This window comes from Volvox carteri, assembly GCF_000143455.1.
Source record: "Volvox carteri f. nagariensis unplaced genomic scaffold VOLCAscaffold_34, whole genome shotgun sequence".
Taxonomy (NCBI): domain Eukaryota; kingdom Viridiplantae; phylum Chlorophyta; class Chlorophyceae; order Chlamydomonadales; family Volvocaceae; genus Volvox; species Volvox carteri.
The window spans coordinates 160,905-181,364 of record NW_003307577.1 but is presented as its reverse complement, the minus strand read 5'-3'; the positions used below and the strand labels follow the sequence as shown (position 1 = coordinate 181,364).

Here is a 20,460-nt window from a genome sequence, read left to right as displayed (position 1 = left end):
CTTCCCAAAACAGAACACGATACGGCTCACACAGCCCACCGCAGGCCGCCCCAGGCGAGAGAAGCCCCATTACATGAAGGTCTCCAGACCCACGCAGAGCATGAGCTGCCTTAACCGCTCCGTCTTCCCTTCCCCTATCCCCTTAACCTCCCCCCCTATATCCCATTTCTCAGTCGCTACTCCGGGCGTCATGTCGGCAATTGTATCATCACATCATGAGGGCCTTTGCACATAACTCCCCCTCCCCCCAATTTCCCCCCAATTTCCTCACCCACTCACCTGATCCAACAGCTGTGTCCTCCAACACCCGCAACCGCAACCTCGTCCGCAGCAGCTGTCCCAGCAGCAGTAGCAGCAGCGGCAGTTGTCGCCTCCGCCATTCGCTCCTCCTCCGTCAGCTCCCGCCACAGCAGACCACCTCCTGCTGGCGCCTTGCCGCACCGACCTGTCCAAGCAGTAGCAGTAGCAGTAGCACTGGCCGTAGCAGTAACATCCGGTCCCGCAAGTCCCGCAGCAATAGTGCCGCCCTTGGCCTTGGATGCAGCGGTCGAACGAGTCCTGGTCCCAGCGTTACCACGCGCTCTGCCTGACACCTCCCGGCCTAATGTGGACTTGACTGCTGCTGCCGCCGCCTCCACCTCCACCTCCGTCCCGGCCTTCGTCTTCACCGCTCGTTTCTTAATGGTGGTTTCGGATCTAGGAAGTGCCTCCGCCTCCGCCGCTGATTTGACTTTCAGCCGCGCCAGCCGAACGGCCAACACCTCTAACTCTGGATCTGCCTCCGAAACCTGAGGCATCGGAATTGGATCTGGATTTGGGTCCGAATCCAGGGCGCTGCTTGAATCCGACAGCTCAATGACCACCACCTGCCTCTCCTCCGTCCCCTCCTGCTGGGACCGCACGTTTTCCACCCCGTGCTGGCTGCTGCTGCCGCCTCCGAGTCCACCGCCGCCGCCTCCGTCGCTTACTCCTGCTATCGGAATTTCGGAGCCGACTGCCGCCACCTTCTCCCCCTCGGCCCCCTGCACTTCAACATCATGGGAGCTGTACGACATGTACGATGCATGTGGCTGCCCGATTGGCGAAGGCAACCCAGTAAAAGGCGTGGAAGACGCAGTGGCAGCGGCGCCGGGCAACTGTCGAAGAGTTGGGACTCTGGAGGTCGTGTAATGTCCAGCGTTGCTGTTGCTGCTGCTGTTGTTGTTTGTGGTGATGGGAAAGGAAGTCCGGGCTTCCGGAGGCGAAGCTGGTAATTTGGGTAAAGTGGGTGATGTTTGCCGCCGGAAAGAGCTCGTCTCACGTTTCATCGGCCACGCCCCCGAAAGCGCTGTAGGTGCCGGGGCCCGCACCTCTTGAGAGCTGGCGGACTGAAGCTGTGTCCAGCAGGGAGCTGAGAGCCCGGTGAGATGCGTCGGCATGGCTGCTTGGACAGTGGAGTTGGGGGAACGAGGGGAAGCTGCACCGGCCGTGGCCAAAATCGCGTCAGAAGCTCCGGTGTTGGGCTTGGTTGCAGCTACACGGGCATAGACCTGTTGGAGCGTGGGCTGATTGGTTTCGGGCGCCTTAACGTTTTTTTTACATCTGGTGGTTTGAGCTCGCGGCGCTGGGGCGATGGCACCGCGTGCGCTATTGGTGTTGCTGCTGCTGATGGTGGTGAAATTGCCGCAGCCCAGAGCGGTGGAGCCGAAGCCGCCGTTGCTCGATTCACTACGTTGCATTTCGATTAAGGGAGAAATATCAGAGGACTCTGCACTAGTATTTAGCGCTGGGCACGGCGTGGGGCTATGTGCAGGTGACTCGGCGTCTTGCCTACAGTTGCCGAAGGTGATGGCTAGTAAAACAGCGTAATAAGGCGTGACTCACAATTAGTTAATGATAGGAATTGCGAAAATGCAGCAAGATCGGCAGAGCATTGAATTGCGTAAGCAGCCCGCGAAATTGGATCCAAGGCGAGAAACCGTGCTTCCGACACCAATAAGTAATTGGTAGATAGCAAGACATACCGTACCTATAATCCCGCAATCCGCATGGCCCTCCTGCAAAGGTCTTCTGTGCAGCTTCGTGAGGCGACGGATTCGGCCGTTGCCTCAATACAGCCGTTATCAGCCGGCGAAGCATATTGGGGGCATCTTGCAAGGCGGTCACGCACTTTTGCCTTGAGGATAATGCCGAAACATTTGGTGCCGATAGTCGTTATTTCGTTGTTTCCGGTCCAGTACGGTGTTACAAACAAAAGCCTGCTAGCAACCATCGCGTTTTCTTGGTGCTGAAAGATTATCACCAGGAGCCATGAAATGCCTGCCTGAAATGCCTGCCTTATTTCGCGCAGGGGGAAGACCAGTAAGGGTTGTGTAGTCATGCTTGTCCTGCTTGTCCTGCTTGTGTAGTCATCGAACTCTGCGGCTTGCTAGGCAGCGCACATTTTGATACCCACATACCTCCCAAACAGATCCATGCGAACATGGATCTTAGGTACTGGCCAACAAAATGGCGTGACCTCTCATTGATTGACTACCAAACAGCGCAGTCCTTGGGAGCCACAACTTTCATACTCCTTTTCCACTTGAGGTTTATCGCTTCTGCCTTCACAGTCTCCACACCAAGCCACTCTGATGCTTCCTTGCGGCCGCTCTGGTCATCTGAAGGAAAGCCTCCTCCCCCGTGCGTGGAGGCTGACCCGCTTGCCGAGGTTGGCTTGCATGATAGTAGCGGTGCTGGCCGCACTGCAAGTGGCCAGTGCTAGCCCAACCCTGTGGCCACTCGCGCGGCACCGAGGGCGACCCTTCTGTTCTGTTTGCCGTTGACGGGAGCCTGGGTGCTTTCGGTCTGAGCACGGTGAGCGCGCCTACGCCGCGATTGGTTTGGCGGATGAAACCCAATGAGGGGTTTGAGGTGGAAATCTTGGCGGAAGCAGAGCGCGGGGCAGGGGTTGGCTTACCTTGGGAAGCCTCCTGGTTGAACGGGGCGACGGTACAAGAGCGGGGCTTGTGTAAGGCCCTGCAGACTGGAGCAAGTTTTGGCTGAGAACCTTTACGCCAGGACCTTATTTCGGGGGTTAATGGGGGAAAGGAGCGCGCTGCTTGCAGGTAGCGGGCACGTCGAGAAGGAATTTTATTACAGTGCTGCCCGGTGGGCCAGTAGGGCGGGCAAGAAGTCACTGCATGCCGGCGCCCCGCGGGACAAGGCCCTGTCTGGCGGATTTGACACCCTGCGAAGTGGCCATTTGGAGAAAGGCCCGGACAGGCGCTTGTAGCGGTGATGCTCGGTGTTCATTGACTCTTTGTACAGCCTTCAACTTCGCTGCAGACTCTCCTTCAGCACTGAGGACTGAAGAGCTCCAGTGTACCTTCCACCCACCGGATGCCTCCGACCTTCCGAGCCGTACATGTACGATGGCACCTTTTCCCTCCCCCCATTTTTCTTCTCTACGTTTCCCCTCCGGCCGTGTTCATAAATTCAACGCTCCCTTGGGACTCTCGTTCCACATCGCATCGGTCCAGGCCTCGATCGGGTGCATGGCACGGCGTTGGCTTGGAGTCCCTGTTCCCGTCCCCGTCCTCAGCTTCCGCATTCCTCGTCCTACTGGTTCTCCTCGCCCTCGTTTCTTGATAATGCACCGCCGTCTTCACCTCCTCTCCTCCGCTTGAAGTGATCGTCCTTTCCGTTTCCGCCACACACGTTCCAAATCCGGTGCTTCCAGAGACGATTTGCCTGCCCGTTGGGAAGATGTTAGGCTGCTGGTTACATGTGGGAAGGAGCTAGGAAGGGAAAGGATGGGAAATCGGAACTAGGTGCCGAACGAGCACGGTTTCATAGAGGGGGTTGGCGACGTCGGCATGTATGTGCAGGATCTGGCTCCCTTCTTCCATCCGTCATTCGGATGCGCCGAATTTCTGGGGCTCGGCGGGTGGGGAACCCTCGGCGGCGGCGACGCGTCTTGGGGCGAGTCTTGGTATAACCAGTTACAGGGGCGCGCGCATACACGTGCACTCCTGTTTGCACACTGTGTTCTCACCTCTGATGGTGTAGTAGCGAGAGACTGTGCATGCACTGATATTTTTTACCACTGTAGCTGCTATTGCTGTTGTTACTACTGCTACTGCTTATTACTGCTGTAATGGCTATTACTGCTGCGGCTGCTACTGCTGTCCTTCATCCGCCATTCACAGAAGTGTGACCAACAAACGTTTGGCCGTTTCTAGTGGGGGAGAGGCCACCAAGGTACTCTGACCCGCTGTGTTAAACTATCCATCTACGGGGAAGTTGGTCACGACGTAGCTTTGCAGCCGGGACTCGCCAGCAGGACGGTCCCACGGGGCCCCAACGACGTTGCGAGCAAGCAGCATCTGGTCCATGGACGCATGACGGTACAATTGCCGTACTGGAGAGTCACCGACGTGGCTTTGTATGGGTCTGATAGTTTGCGTGGAGACTGCGTGGCAAGGTTGAGGGACGGGCATTGATGACGAAGGACTGGCTGTTCAGCTAGATAAGCTTCCTGGCTGGCTAGCTGGCTGGTTGGCTGGCTGGCTGGCTGGCTAGCAATCGCAATTAACGTCATCACTGTCGTCACCATTGTCATCATCTCAGCTCCGTGGCCAGAACCAGGCAACTGCAACGCCGCTCAGCGCAATGGCGGTTCCTACCCAATCGCCCCGGTCGGGGCGATCACCGTCCACGGCCCAGCCCCAGCCGTAGCTCATGATGATGAAGATACCACCGTACACCGCGTAAACGCGGGAGAAGGTGGCTTCCTCGGGCTGCAGTGTGGGAATGATTCCGTAGGCCACCAAGACGAGGGCGCCTGATTGAGATTACGAGTTAAGCGATAGGGGGTGGGTGTCTCTCACTAATAAAGTGGGCGGCATATGTTTCCGCAGCGACCAGGATGGGGGGTTCCACAAAGCTCGGTGTGCAGTATTTGTACAAGGCTGGGGTAGGCCTGAACGGGTTCAGCTTGTACTGCATGTTGGGCCTTACGGTACGGCAGCCTAGGTAGTCCTGACATGGACAAAATTCTTTGGAAAATAAAACAGATGTGGTCCGAGTTATACATCTATTTAATGTTACCTGAAATGAAATAATACCAGGGCTTCTTGTTCCGAACAGCCTGCCAAACTAGCCATCCGCCGCCGATTTCAGCCAAGCCCGCGAGAATGAAGACACCAAGCGTCCAGAACACTTTCCCAGCAGTCCATTTGATGCCCGCAGCTACAGGCGCCTGCGTCACTTGAACAAGCGGCGGTTCTGCTTGCACATCCGTCGTGTTGGACCCTTGAAATGTAGCTTCCACTGGCATGACTAGCCAGCAATTTGGACGTTGTAATCATACGCGTGCATGGATGGAAAAAGGCATAAGTCCGTACGGCTTCCATAAGCGCTATTATTAATGCTCCTTCCCGTGCATCCGTGCATCCCAACGAAAGGTCCTCTTTCGCGCATTCCGCTAACGTGAGACTCATGCATAACCTTAACCTAAGAATATTTAGGTAGTGCTTATAAGAGCGGAAAACGTTCAAAGCTTAGCTTGAACTGCTTTTGATAAGCTTCATATTAGCTAATTTACCATGAAAAATCACACACTTTTACATTTCTTTGTTGTAGAGGGTTACCTTTGGGATTGGTTAACTGCTGCAGCAGGCATCGTCATTAACCTGATAGTTCCAGCGCATGCGCTAAAGCCGTTAGACCGATATTATAGCTCCACGGTGAGGTGTACGGCCGGACTGGTCCTCAATCGGCAGCCTTTCATGTGCAAAAGCAGCACTGCCAACCATTACTGTGCTCAGGCTAGCTCTCAACAGCTCCGCTGAAGTCCGTTCCCTTCCCACCCCGTATAGCAGATGCCTCTCGACATTGCGTTCAATCCATCACGATATCTGTCTGCTGAAAAAAGCTCGCGCTCATCTGGGAAGTCAAACCACCTGCTTGCCGCGGTCCTATTGTCGAGCTTCGACACGTGCTCGCACGTGCAGCTTGCTCGCGTCCGGCGTTCCCCCTGCCGTGACCACGTGTCCTTTCTTTGATGCCCCATGTATCCTCCTGGCTAGGTCCTTTCCAACCGGTCCCAGCCTTCTGCCGCCTAGCCTTAAATGCCTTTGCCGCTACATTTGTCTCCTTCCCACGGCTTGGGTTTTTGAAACACAAGATTGTACATCTGTTTGTGCACTTGCCTTTGGCTCTCCGTGTCCTCTGTCACGTGCATCACTGCACAACTTCCCTCACTCCCCTTCCCCGGCATCCGTCCCTTCCCTCCCTGCCGTACATCCAGGATCCGACATTGTCGTACCCCGTTAAGGGCTCCTCCGTACCCTCTTCCGCGCTATATGTCCTGGTGTTCGTGCTTCCGGCGGTGGTGTTCGCAATGACGGCTGCCATCAGGCGGTCAGGTGGACTTGTGGATTGGTGAGCGGTTCGAGACTGACTTTAATGGGCTGGCTGGCTGGCTGGCTGGCTGGGAACTGTGGCTGTGTGGAAACTGGTGGGGTAATTACCACGCGTGGAAAGTGGTTGGCTCGGTTGATTAAAAGCAAGGGCTCCTTTTGAACCCTCGCGCTCTGGCAGGGCCACGTCTGACACGTGTATTCTTGTTGGGATGGGATGAACGTGGCAACCCCCGCTTGGGACACCGACCTGCTTTGAACACCCGCTGGGTGGTTGCCCTTTCGCGGCGCTTGCTTTGCTTGCTCTCCCTCCGAGGGCACCTGGGCTCCGTAGCGGGACCGCGCCCGCTACTGCTGCTTGCTGTCGCTGCCCTTGCCGTTGTCCGTCCGCTGCCTTCGCACATACATACATAATCAACTTGCGAGCTGACCAGTAACTAAGTTGATGCGCCGTTGATCCGCTAGATTTGGTTGGATGCTGGTGGTGAGTTGCCGAACCCAACGAATACATTCTGAAGTCGGATGGGGTGACGGATTAGGGTGCCCCTCTAGCAGGGGAGAGCAGGGACTGCCCCGGGAAAGGGGGCCGCTGGCGAAGTTAGCCACCCTATAACAACATACATACGTAGCTCTATCCCGGTAACCCTGACCCTCCCATCACCCGGACCCGCAATAACCACACTGCTGATGCCCACGGGGACTAAAACCTTGCTCACGCGAAATCGCCATGCATGTACGACTACGTCTTCTACTGCTGCTACTGCCGCCATGGCCGCTGCTACGGTTGCTGTTACTGCCGCTACTTGTGGCGTCAGGCACCACGCGGCTTTGAGCATTGCCGAGGGTTTTGCACTCGTGAGTCGGTTAGTTCGTTACCTGTTGGTTAGTTAGCTTCTTAGATAGAGTTTTGTTATGAGGCATGAACAGCGGAGGCGCACCCTCAGAAGCCCTTCCTGAGCTGTCCAACTGCCCGGGTGGGGCGTCACACCAATCCTCTCGACGCCGGCATTTCTTGAAGCCTCCGGAGCCTCTCCAGCCGATGCACGCCTTAGGGCGCTTCGGATCCCTGTTTATTGTCGTGTTTTGTGTCTGTATGTATCCATGTGCGTACGTATGGACGGAAGGACACAACCCATCGGTGATTATGTATGTATGCATGTACGATTTAGATGTCACTGTGGGTTGGTTAAGCCGGGGGCCGAAGCCGAAATACAGCGGAAGGGTCGGGGGTACGCAGCACAAGCCGCGGCTAGTCTTGTGTGGTACCCCACCCCGGCGCCGACTGGTAACACACTACGCAACCGTTCAGCGGCGCATCTATTCAGAGAAATGTAATAATATACTAACAACTTTAATCATCCTTGTATTGCTGACATCCAGATTCGAACTGGAGACCTCCCGCTTACTAAACGGGTGCTCTATCCAACTGAGCTATGCCAGCTGTTCGTTGTATTAATTAGTGTTCATAAATTGTTAGTAGCCAACCGGACCAGAGATAAACATAATACCTTTCCCAAGGAAGTTAGCATTATGGTTTGCTTTGACCCATCCTGTATACGACACGTACCCGCGCGTAACCTTGCATACATACATACATACACGCAAACCCCCTGCAGGCTACCGGATTCAAGCGGTGGACTAATCTAGTGGGGGTGTTGCGACCCAGCTGGTGAGGTGGGGCGGGATGGCTGTTTGGGATGGGGCCGGGGTGTGGGGTTAGTTAAAAAGGGGGGAGGTGAGGGGCCGGCAAGGACCGTCAGCCCGGCATGACTGTTTGCTTTCTAGATGTTTCTCTAGATGCTTCTCTGAAATGCTTTGTATTCGTGTCACTCATCTGGTGTCCGGCTGTCTAACCCCCTCGCCCCCCTGGGGGGCAGGCTGGGCACCGTCCAGAAGGGTGTGGTGGGTGACGTGGAGGATGCCCGTCTGTCGTACCCCAGCGGCCACTCGGCGTACATGTTCTTCTCCATGACCGTACTTTCGTTGTACCTGCTGGGGAAGCTGCAGCTGCTGAGCCGACCCAGCCAGGTGCGTGTTGCGGGGGGGGGAGGACTGGGGGTAGTGGGGGGCATCGGGGGTAATAGTCCGGGCAGGGGTGGGGTTTGAGGGTGTGACTAAAATAAACTTAAACCTGGCTCGAACGTGAATACGAACACCTCCAGCGGCGTTACTACCTTTGTAATGAATCGGGGAAGGGTCCTCTGAGGGCCATCAGAGGGCCCTAGGGGGGGTGGGGGTAAAGAGACGAACAGAAACGAGAAAATAAAGCGGCGAAGTCACCGCCAGGCGACAGCGAAACCCGGCAACCATTTCCCTCCCCAGCTAAGTCCCAATAACCCGATAGCCCCGACCCTGAACGTACCTTACCGGCCATCCCGCCAACCAGGCCCCGCCACGTGACTACCGTCCCAATCCAAACACCGCATTGAAACCCCCTGAGCCCCCCTACTGCTGCTCAATTTCCCACTCCCTTCCCTTCCCTTCCACCCCAAACCACAGCTCTTGTTTCTCAAGTCCGTACTGGCATTAGCCCCACTGGCACTGGCACTGTTCGTGGCGGTTAGCCGGATCGCCGACTATAAACACTCCCCCGCAGATGTGAACGCCGGGTGGTAAGATATGACGTCGGGGCGCACCGTGCCGTGTCTGGGTTGTGGGGTGGACGGGGTGGCGTGTTTCGGGTTCGGGGGGAAACAGGCGGGGTGGGTATAGGGGGGGAGAGGGGGGAAGGGGTTTTTAGAGCCGTAGGGCTTCATCAGCAGAGGACATTTTTGGCGACGTCCGATGCGCGAAGGTGTTGGTAAGTCCTGCTCCCGACTTCTCCGACAACACCGCCTCTCGGTCCTCCTCGCCACTGTCCCGACTGACCGACCCGTCGTCCTACTCCTCGCCCGCCTCCACTTGCTGCCCAAACCCCCATCCCCATCCCCACCCCATGTTATTGCTTTGGGTTCCTTCCCATGTATGCACTTAACCCCCCCCAAACCTCTCTTCCCCCCGGCCCCTCAAGGTTGCCTTTCCCTCATCCAAACTACCATCTCCCCCCTCCCTCTCTCCCCGCGTGGCCCTTTTCCCCTCTTGTTTACTCCCCACTCTTTGTCCACAACAACTCACCTCTCATCGCATCCCTCATGGATGTTATCCTGGTGGCTGATTGGATGGGCGCTTTCCTGCGCGGACGAATGCGTGGCTGGCTGGTTGGCCGGCTGGATGTCTATCTGGATGTCGCAGTTTCATCGGCATGTTGTGTGGCGGCTTCGCCTACTTCCTCAACTACCCTTCCTTGTTCAGCCCGGACAGCGCAGAGCCCAGACGGCGAGGAGTGGGGCGAGAAGATCGGGGTAGTGGGAAGTCGGACGGTGAGGAGCTGGCCGCAATGTACGGCGGTGTTGGGGTCGCTGGCGGGGCGGGGTTAACCCCGTGAGGAAGCGCGAGGAGGCGGCGGAGAGGAGGGCCGGTTGCACGCCGTAAGGAGAGAGCTGGGCGCGAGAGTTGCAGGAAAGCAGTGGAGGATATTTCGGAAGGGCGTTTGTTACTGGAAGGGTTCTGGCCTTCCTCTCTCTCTCTCTCTCTCTCTCACACACACACACACACACACACACACACACGCACACGATAAACTTGGCGGCGGTGTGGGGCCGCGAGGCTTTGCCGTGCAAGGTGTTAATGCTCATATTAACAATGTCCGTCATACAAACGTTCAAGTGAAAATAGAGGATATTGAATTAGTTGTAATATAAAAAATATAGAGGATATTGTACTTGGAAATCCTAGGGGACGAGGCAGTCCCCCGAGGCGCTTTGCGATGGTCCCCAAACTCTCCCCCTTTTGGGACCGGCTTAAGTGGACACAACACATAACATATTGACCCCGGACTTTGACCCGGACAGCACGCCACAGAAAGGCACACTTCAGATGGAGTCGCGGGCTGGGCGGGAAGAGGATGGCGGAGAATGTAAAAATGTCTTTCCCTTTCACCACTTCTCCCTATCATTCTTGCCGCTCTTGCTGACACGTCGGCTGCATGCGCTGCCGGGCTCCGAAGCAGGTTCCACGCACAGGGCGGGCGCACAGAATGGCCGCCACATCTCAACCTCACCGCTTACAAGCAGTTTGTGACTGCCTGTAGAAGCCGGTACACTGTACGGCACACATAACTTCTACAAATACGCGCTAAGCGCGACCGCCAGCATCTCGAGAGGCCTTTTCAGCGGCCAGCTACTACACTGCCACGCCACCGGCCGCAGCATTCAGCACCATAGCGGCCTTTTGCTGCTGATGCCTACGGCAGTGTGTGCAAGAAAGCGTTCATATGTTATAGCCTTAGAGGTTAATAATAACCAGCCGTCGCTGTACCCTGCAATACACCGCCGCGTACATTAGCGCCGTGAACGACGTCGGCTCAGGAAAGTGATGCTGCCAAGCGATACTAAAAAATGACTGGCGTTTCGTTCCAAGAAGCAGATTGAAGTGAATACGCTATCTTATCTAACAGCCCCACAGAACGGGTATGTGCGAGTTCCGGATGCATGTACGACATGTACGATTATACTGTGGGCTGCGAAAGCCGGGGGCTGAGCCGAAACACAGCGCTAGGGGATTCCGGGAGTGCATAGCACCAGTCAGTCTTGTGTGCAGTGCCTCTGACTCATGCGACAACGAACAACGAACTGTATTGCAGTTCAGGAAGCGCCGCCAGCCTGCGTGGCCGGGAGTTAGTCAGAGTGCCCCCGACATGGGGACGTCCTTGACAACAACAGACCAACAGCAGAACGTCCAAAGGAATGGCGCGATGGCAATGAAACACATATCCTGGTCACAGCGGTTACGTTGGTTTGCTGTTTCTGTTTCTCGCTGTGGTTTCTGCTGTTTTAATGCTGGTTAACGCTAAGAAGAAGGTTACGTCGGCACTGGTCTGCGCGCGCTGGTTCCCTCGGACCATCCAGGGACAGCCCCCCGGGGGTAGACCGGATCCCCAGTTTAGTTGTGATCTTCCCCCTGACTCCTTACTCCTAAAACCGTCCTCTCGGAAGACCTCGCGGGAAATACGCCCAGCCGCCCCCCCCCTCCCCCCAAAGGCCCCCGGGCGCTCTCAACCGCACTGGGGGGGATCAGGATAAAACTGAGATCATCAACGGGATTCCTCAGACACATGTTTTCGAGGTCCTGCAGATTATATCATAGGATCCATGACCATGCGATGTCGCTTACACCACGGTTGATTTGGTGGCTTACTATACTGCATAGCCTACATTGACATTTCCTCTACGCAACACAGGCTGACCACGCGTCCTGATGACGTTAAAACGACGCGTCCTGAGAGGAACATGTGGAACAGATTTCGGGTTGACGAATGGAGAGGGGAGAGCCCCCTCACGCCGCCGTAGTGACAAAAGAGCGGATTGACACGCGCGGGTGTCCCTCCTGCAATGAGGGAAGACCTGCATATGACCTTGTGCTGTTGTAACTCTACAAGTGCTACTAGGTGACCATCAGCTCTGGCGCTTCGAAAGCATCCGGCGCTTCGCCCACACGTACCCATAAAAGCATGCGCAAGCCTCCGAAAAAATGCTTATGCAAGAGAAAAACCGTAAGCAGCAAATATGCGTCCACGACTTTTTCAGGTAGTTTTAGCGACTTTTGAACCTGATGTCTTGAGGTACTTCATCGGCGCTAACCGACGCACTTTGCTGCTGCCGCCTTGTACATCTCCAGGATCCAGTTTTTGTCGTACCGAACGTACGGCGTACGTATACCTTACAAACCCACATGCGCTTTCTACTTCTGTCATCTTTCCTCTCATCGTTTCACACTCGTTGGGGGCTGCGTGGACACATCACCACTATAGTCGTACGTGTCGTACCTCACACTGTAGTCACACCAACCCAGTAAGAACCACTAACACCCCCACAACCACAATATAAGATGAATACACACGCAGTTGACAGTGGGAAGAGTACAGCGGGTCCATCGGGTCATCGTACATGGTAAAGCTAGCGGGCGGGGTTGTGTGTGGACATACATACATACATACATACATACATACATACATACGTGACCCCAATTCTTCCGCTGTGTTTCGGCTTCGGCCCCCGGCTCTCGCGGCCCACAGTGTAATCTAAGTCATACATACGTGTGCGCGACTCTGTGGGAGGGTTCGGGGCGGCCTTCTTCTCGGTCCGGTACTATGGGGAAGGAGGAGGGAGGGTAAAACATCGCTGGCACCTGGGAGGCCTGAACAAGCCCGCACCAACCCGCGCCTCCAAGGTCCCCAATCCCCAGTCCTCCCAGCTCTCCCCCACCCTCGAGTGATCCATAGGGTATGCATGGCTGTCTGTCCGTACGTCTCTGCCTGCCATTGTGCGGAATTAAAAACCGCCAGCGCCCCTCCACGGGCCATAAATACACAGCCAGCATCACAACCATCCGCATCGTCATCGACCAGCATTATCAGCCATCCAAAGTGGCACCGAGACCTTTAACACGCCATTGAGTGCGACCTCTCTCAGCTCTTGCTCTTCACCCAATACCCCCAAGGCTATTAAGTGGTACGGCACCATCTCCCCCCTTCACCATCAAACTTCCTAGGTGTGTGAGATCTACCTACAAGCACGTCATCGGTCCGGCACGCCAGCAATCTTGGCCTTGGCAAAGTCGAGGGTGTACATGCGAGCCAGGGAGTTATACCCCCGAATGTCGCCAAAGCGCAGCAGGTTGCCTGGTTTCGAAGAGTGGGATGTTATTATCCGAACGGCCTTAGACAAGTGGTTCCCAGGGGGCTCCGGAGCGGAGGTGATTGCCTTGCGTTGAGTAGTGAGTCCGCAGGTGGGACGTGGGTGTTGGGTTGGCGCGGGTCTAGATAGGGGAGGCAGGGGTACATCTAGAAAGACCAGCAGGGCTCCCTGTTAATACCCAGAAATCCACCGATATGTACCAACCCAGCCAGCTAGCCAGTCAGTCAGTCAGTCAGTCAGTCAGCTCAGCCGCGCACCCGCATCACAGTTCAGGGGGCTGTCCGGCGCGGGGTCGGACATGAGCGCCAGCACTGCCTGACACACCGAGTGCAGGGTCCAGGCGGGGCTCCAGGCGCTCTTGAGGATGTCCAAACAGATCTCACCCGTCTACGCGGAAATGGGCGTGTTGGGGGGGAGGGGGAGGAGGTACGTGTGTAGGGCGGGGGGATCACACCCGCACCCATATGACCCACAACCGTATGAGCGGGTGGGGGAGGGAGATAGTATGTATGTACGTATGTATGTATCTATGTACGTACGTATGTATGTATGTGCACGTGTGTGTTGGAGGGAAGAACCGCTTGTGCCGAAACGCAGGGCCATGTGGGCCATGTGGGCAGTTTAAGGCATGTGTCCGTATTTGCGCATGCATGGCTAGTTCGAAAACGGATAAGGAAAGTGCGGTCAATGTAAAGGTGGTGCGTTTGGCCTTGCATTTGCTCACACCGCTTGGACATACTTTTGCAAGTCGAGTACGGATGCCTGCATGAGCATCTGTGTCTTTCAGCGCAAAGGGATAGCGCAGGGTTGAGGGATGAGCGGAGCGGGGGAAAAGGGGGGTCGGGCGAAATCTGTCTATACGTTAAAACAGCTTACGTGCAGCTCCACGTACCTTGAAATGGACGTTGGGGTGGAAAATTCGCGTGCGATAGCGCACCGACGGCGGCTGGAGCGGATACTGCTCAGGTACGTTGATGACGAGCTCAAAGTTGCCGCCCTCAAAGGGTGTATCCTTGGGACCCTAGGATGCCGAAGGTTACTCCTGTCATCACCATGTGCTCCATCGTTGGTGCACCCCGGGTCTGGTGTTGTGTACTTACCCTGAGCACGGCTCTCCACGCAAATAGGTTTGTTTCGTTTGGGATCAGAGTGATGCCGGTATCCTCCGGTTTCGCTTTGAGTGCCTCCTTGTACTCCTGATTAACCACACACACACCTCTTAGGCTAAAGCCCATGCACTAAATAGTCCCTACGCAACCTGCAAGCGTACATTGCCGATGTACCTTAAGGAGCCGCTGACGAGCGGTGGCCATCCAGTCCGGAAAGTAAAGGCTCTTAAGTTGTAACTGAAACCCTTTACACGCCTAATTATACCTAAGTCACTGAAATGTTCTGGTGTTATTTTGGTGAAAGCGCGAATCCGGTGCGGGTCCCGGCCGAAAACTTCTACAAGGAAAGTCACTTTGATTGCACAAACTCGACAGCTCGCTTTCTACAGCAGTTCTGATGAATGTGGTCAACAAACATTTTGCACTACCTGTATCTTGGAGTGACTGAAACGTTCAGGACTGGGCTGAGTAAACCTATCCTCCGAGACCACCAGCAGAACAAGAAAAGCGGTTGGCGAATGTGCTGTACCCCTGGCATTGTGATCCTGGCCCGCTGCTTCAAGGCCGCTGTGAAAATATATACACAACATCTTTTGCCTGTGGCAGCACATTGTAGCGCCCATTTGCGATGCTGACCTCAAGGGAGTTCCTGAAGACGTCTAACTTTCTATTTAGGAGCCATACGAGTCGGCCTCGGGTTGCTCGTTGCTGTAGTGTGAAGGTGGCCGCCACGCCGGTGCACACAGGCGCTGGCCCAATTCCTTCAAGCACCGGTCGGCCGTGTCGGCTAGGAAACGTAAAGCGCAAGACGAAGGAGACCGAAGTGGAGGTCACAATTAACCTGGATGGCACTGGCGTATGCGTCGCCGAGACGCCCGTCGGCTTTCTCAACCACATGCTTGACCAGATTGCCTCGCACGGCCTCTTTGACCTGACGGTGAAGGCGAATGGCGACACCTGGATCGATGACCACCACACCGTCGAGGACATCGCGCTGGCGCTGGGCACCGCACTCTCTCAGGCGCTGGGGGACCGCAAAGGCATCCACCGGTTCGGCGAATTCAGCGCACCACTGGATGAGGCGCTGACCCACGTTGTTTTGGACCTTTCCGGTCGGCCGCACCTCAGCTGCAATCTGACCATCCCGGCGCAGCGGATAGGCAGCTTTGACACTGAGCTCGTGGAGCACTTTTTCATGTCATTCGCGAACACTTCTGGCACGACGCTTCACATTCGGCAGCTTGCTGGCAAGAACTCGCACCACATTGTGGAGGCGACGTTCAAGGCCTTCGCTCGAGCCCTACGGCGCGCGTGCGAATACGACGAGCGGCGTGCGGGACAGATTGCCAGTTCGAAGGGCGTGCTGACGCAACAGTAATCTCTCTCTCCCCCTCTCCCCTCGTCGTTTTTTTGCTTTCGTCGTGGTGGTTTTTGTGTTTGGGTTGAATTGATCTGGGTTTTGGCTGCAAAGAGCGATTGAACAGCCCCGCCGTAATCCAACTTGGCGTCAATACAGTGTAATGAGCTGTTGACTTAGTGACTAACTGTTTGACGTGCGGACGTCATTAAAGCGGGGGAACGCAGGCAAGTAGGCCCACCAAGGCTGCCAAACCAATGTATTAACAGGATAATGCTGAACGAACTGACCGCCATGGGGACCTGACATAGCCAGGTTAGGACACGGGACCGAACGCACAGCCGAGTGAGCGAACGAATGAACGTGCCAAGGGTCCATGCTGGTGTGGGTGTCAGTCGACGGGGTTTAAGGTAGGGTGCAGGGCACATAGTAGGGTGTGCATTGCTGGCTAATCGTGCCAGCTCTCCTTTCTCGTCGTGACGTTGTCTCTTGCGTCTGGCGTTAGCGGGACGGCAATCGATCTGGGAGGAGCGAAGATTGATGGGCGCCTGGCCGGACAACTCCTTCAAGGGTACTGCTTGTGGCCCCTGTTGTATGTCTCTGTCTGTTTGTGGAGGAGGACTGGGCGCGGATGTATCTAGGGTTTTGCACGTTATAACATGTCGGGAAAGACGTAACGCTATTTTCACACGGCTTCTCGTAGATTTTATGTTATTGTGTTTGCTGTGTAGGTTCTCAAGACATGTAGGAGTGACCAATGGTCAGCTGATTGGATGGATGGTATATATAGGTGCCGTAGGTGGATTTTTTCATGTACACCGCAGCTTGCTTGCGTACTGCATGAAGCGAGGGGTGCGGTCAGCAGCAGGGTGCGCATTTTTTAGCTGTACGACTTGACGGCGTACTCGCCCTTCGGTATCAAGCATGTTTTCTAGGCGGCGCATGTGGTAGCATGAATGAAGGTATCGCATGCTCGCACGCACGCTACCCTACGACCGTTCGCGACCATCAATCAGGGCCGCCGTATCTACTACTTGGCATGTGGTCCTGTCGGTTTGCTCCAGGTGCCTGAGACCCCGGATAGGAAGGGAACGTGTAGGCAACACAGTCAGCAAGCTGAAATGACCAAATGGCCCCTAAGATGACCCACATACTTGAACCTGCATTATTGCTGCGGACCCGAACAGAACTGTTTAGTTGCCAGACCGCTGTCGCGTAGAGCGCAGGAACGTCAAGTGTGTCCGGCCCTAGGCAGATCAACGTAACATGTAGCAATGCAGCCTCACCATAAATACGAAAGATTCCGAAGCAAACATGCGGCTCTTCAAGAACTACTAACGTTTCGCAAAGTCCCACGAACTGTCTGATGTATTCAAGGCTGGCAGCAGGCTGCAGCAGTACAGTAGTCGCGGTCACAAACCCTCATCAAGCTTATATGTAATCACAGCCTTGAGAGCCATCATTGCATGTCAATATCCTAAGGCTTCGAATACGGCGGTAGTACCGGGGCCCCAATTCCATTCTGCCGTCAGGTCTTCCCTCCCACACACACATAATGGCGGCATACATGCCAAGTAACTACCAGCTGTGGCGACACGGCGGCACTCCAGACCATGATGTCGTAAATTCCGATGAGCTTGGCTGTTATGCCTTGCTGATGCGTCCTGAATCGAGACCTCCTTGCAGCTCCGCGCACTGCATGATGACTGACTTCCTCAGGAAAGTCTAAAACCGGTGTCGCACATACAATAGCATAACACGAGATACGACAGATGCCATTCAGCAGAGCCTGATGATGACAAAGGCAAGACAGACAAACAACCGACAGACAGACAAACAGACAGACCCACCGTCTGTCAGATGACCTAAAAGACCTCGAGTCGCCAAACGCGCCATCGTTGCCCACTTATTAAAAAAACGATCCATCCCTGCTTGCCAGGTAGGAATGACAGCATCATCAGCCAGAACTGCTTTGCAACGTGCGTCTTTTCACGGAGCTCCGCATGGATGTGGCCACCACCACCATCATCATCGTCATCATCATCACCATCATCATCACCACCATCATCACCATCATCATCACCATCATCATCACCATCATCATCATCATCATCACCATCATCATCACCATCATCATCACCATCATCATCACCACCATCATCATCACCTCTACATTCAGGTACACAATGCAGCGCCCCAACTCCCCACCTATCATACGGAGGACGACGCCCCACAGAGGACGCTACACACACACACACGCTCGCCACTGCCGTACAGCTGCTAGCAACAGCTTCTGCTGCAGCTACTGCTACAGCTGTGCTGTCGCTCTGTGCGCGCCAAGGCCCTGAAACAGTTAAACAAAGCGTTAGAGGGTCCGCAGTCCCTTTTTGTCCTTCGAGCATCCTCAGGCAACTTGCTCACCCAGCTGGGCGAGGGGGGTAGAGAGGGGGCCCTTAACTCCGCATCCGACAAGGCCGCATGCGATACTCCGACAGACGCACGCACGCACCCCTCCAGAGCCGCCCGCCCCGGGGCCCCATTCAGCGACTACAGTCGCCTAGACAGACGGAGGCGACACGGACCGAAAACTCGTGCAACCCGCTACAACGTGAGGTGCTAATCCCCCTGACGAAGATAATTACACGAATATATGATTGCGAATGCCGTTATCAAGATGTACCGCTTACGCCGCACGTCACCATAAAAAACGTACCTAAATATATATGTTAATTACCAAGCGACACTAGCACGAAGGACGTTCCGCCAACCACTACCCAACCGTCCCAAACTAACCCCAGCAACGAACCGTTTACCTCGGAGAGCCCACATCAGACGGAACGATTTTTCAAACGTGCATGGTCACGAACCCAGAATTTTATGACGGCCTTTACCTGTCCAAATCCTCTCGTGCCGTGCTGCGCCGTGCTCTCTGGTGCCACTGCCCTACCGGCAGTAGTACCGGCAGTAGGTTGCGGAGGGCGGTTTGGTCGATGGCCAGGTAGGGCAATACGAAAGGGAAGTAGTCCACTACCGGCAGGCGACTCCGCACGCACCCACCCACTCACCCATCCATCCATCCAACCGCCCGCCAGCTAGTCGCTTAGCCGCTACAGACCCCTCATCGTGGCTCTCCCCCTCTTCCCCCTCCCCCTCCCCGTCCCCATAGCAAGCAGGCAGGGCGCTAGCACTTGAACCCGAAGTACTCGAGCCCCTCCAAGATGCCCAGCGCCTCCTTGCGGGCGGCCTGAGGCGGCACCGGACCGCACCGGACCGCACCACAGTGCGGAAGATGGAGGGGAGGGAAGGTGTGAGGAGCGGAGGACGAGGAACACAACAGCAGCAGCAGCAGCAGTGGTTAAGCCCAAGCCATGTGCGTGGAAGCACGGCCAAGCGCACCGAAGGTCAGCGGCAAGGAACGGCACACATACATACATGCATACATGCATACATGGATACATGCATGCATGCATGCATACATACATGCATACATGGATACATGCATGCATGCATGCATACATACATACACACACGTTAACACACCGGGCGAGTGATGGTGGGAAGGGGAGGCCATGAGGGGACTCAAAGAGGGGTCAAACATTGCTCCTCGTCTGCAGATGCCGTACTTCCTAGTTTTAAGTTCAAGACGGTTAATATCTTCGTTTACATGTTTTAAATTCCTTCGTGAACGGGTCCGCAGGCTCCCTCCGTCCCCCCTCCCCTCCTCCCCACCATCATCATGCGCTGTTTCCCGCTGGGCAGCGGTGTCTCCGTGGCCTGCCGCTGTTGCGCCCACTGCCTCAGATCGGGCTGCGCGTTACCCACGACAATGGCTAGGTTTTCACCTGTAGGGGGGGGAGGGGGGGAAAGACGAACACGGGGAGGGGGGAGGAGAGGAGGAGAGGAGGGAAATAGTAAAGCATAAAGCAAGAAGCGGTTAACTGCCGACTGACGTCCAAATAGGGGGGGGAAGTATATGCTGCCGCAAGGTAAATGGAACCACTGGCGACACGCCCCACGCACTGACTGCCAAGAGAGCGGGGAGGAGGGAGGAGGTCGCGGTCGCGGTGGTGAAGGGGGAGAGGCAGGAGGCAATGGGGTGGGGTTGTTGGAAGTGATACACACGGTAAAAACATGCACAAGCGTGCACCTCTTCCCCACCCCACCCCACCCCACCCATCCCAGTGATAAGATGAACACGTACTTAAAACACACACAGAACACACGGCCCTTGGCCCGCCCTCCCCTTCCTGGCCTCCCTTCCCTCACTTTACACCCATCCCCGCCCCCAAACCCCCCACACTCCCCTCCCCACGTACCGCTGAGCATGAGGATGTCATTACCCGAGTCCCCGCATGCCACCGTGGAGGCCGTACTGAAGCCGAAGTGGCGCCGTACGTGGTTGAGCGCCTCCAGCTTGCCGGCACGGATAGGAACCACGTCCATGTACCTGTGTACGACACCACAACACACACACACACACGCTCATGCGGCATACGGCGTGCTGTGTGTTCGTGTCCCCCTTTCGTCCCAAAACCTTTCGCCATGAATAGGCTGCAATGCTGCACTCGACCCGTTCGGGGTCCGCTGTAACAAATCGCATACAGCAATGCATATCCCCGTGCTTGTGTTTTGTGTGTTACTTGCATGTCATGCGCTTTATCCCTCCAAATCTCTGACCCAGCTCGCTTCCTGTTTCCCCCCTCCCCTCCCCTCCCCTCCCCTCCCCTCCCCCCACATTTCCCCCTTCCCCCACCCGCTGTTCATCAGCCCCGCCTCAGAGACGCCTTATAACCCAACCCAAATCATCCCCGCCAGGTCCCCCCCTCTTTTTCTCCTCCTCCACCCCCCCACAACCCTCCAACCCTCCCACACCCACT

The 20,460-nt window shown here is 55.8% G+C and overlaps 5 protein-coding genes across 5 annotated transcripts in view; 2 read left to right on the top strand and 3 right to left on the bottom strand.

The window, feature by feature from the left end:
- Positions 1 to 4,586: 4,586 nt before the first annotated feature.
- VOLCADRAFT_63284 (uncharacterized protein) lies at positions 4,587 to 5,299 on the bottom strand (the record flags this gene model as incomplete). Its single annotated transcript, XM_002953062.1, has 2 exons — positions 4,587 to 4,804; positions 5,071 to 5,299. 2 exons carry the CDS (start codon positions 5,297 to 5,299, stop codon positions 4,587 to 4,589), a joined length of 447 nt encoding a protein of 148 aa, XP_002953108.1.
- A 158-nt stretch (positions 5,300 to 5,457) lies between these two features.
- Positions 5,458 to 10,766, top strand: VOLCADRAFT_121142 (uncharacterized protein; the record flags this gene model as incomplete). The annotated part of the gene is made up of 8 exons (XM_002953134.1): positions 5,458 to 5,708; positions 6,272 to 6,405; positions 7,199 to 7,238; positions 8,000 to 8,052; positions 8,261 to 8,411; positions 8,883 to 8,995; positions 9,615 to 9,742; positions 10,513 to 10,766. Exons 1-8 carry the CDS (start codon positions 5,568 to 5,570, stop codon positions 10,764 to 10,766), a joined length of 1,014 nt encoding a protein of 337 aa, XP_002953180.1. The 5' UTR covers positions 5,458 to 5,567.
- A 2,231-nt stretch (positions 10,767 to 12,997) lies between these two features.
- On the bottom strand, positions 12,998 to 14,352 carry VOLCADRAFT_63302 (uncharacterized protein; the record flags this gene model as incomplete). Its single annotated transcript, XM_002953061.1, has 4 exons — positions 12,998 to 13,101; positions 13,375 to 13,504; positions 14,010 to 14,138; positions 14,218 to 14,352. The coding sequence occupies 4 exons, from the start codon at positions 14,350 to 14,352 to the stop codon at positions 12,998 to 13,000; spliced, it is 498 nt and encodes a 165-aa protein (XP_002953107.1).
- A 422-nt stretch (positions 14,353 to 14,774) lies between these two features.
- On the top strand, positions 14,775 to 15,604 carry VOLCADRAFT_82091 (uncharacterized protein; the record flags this gene model as incomplete). Its single annotated transcript, XM_002953133.1, has 1 exon — positions 14,775 to 15,604. Exon 1 carries the CDS (start codon positions 14,855 to 14,857, stop codon positions 15,602 to 15,604), a length of 750 nt encoding a protein of 249 aa, XP_002953179.1. The 5' UTR covers positions 14,775 to 14,854.
- Positions 15,605 to 18,764: 3,160 nt separating this feature from the next.
- The window catches only part of VOLCADRAFT_93844 (uncharacterized protein), a gene marked incomplete at both ends in the record, with an annotated part of 6,362 nt that continues 4,666 nt past the window's right edge, over positions 18,765 to 20,460 (bottom strand). Inside the window, 3 exons of the mRNA XM_002953060.1 lie at positions 18,765 to 18,827; positions 19,313 to 19,425; positions 19,900 to 20,030. Of these exons, the coding sequence (XP_002953106.1) occupies positions 18,765 to 18,827; positions 19,313 to 19,425; positions 19,900 to 20,030 (307 nt within the window). The remainder of the gene's footprint in view (positions 18,828 to 19,312; positions 19,426 to 19,899; positions 20,031 to 20,460) is intronic.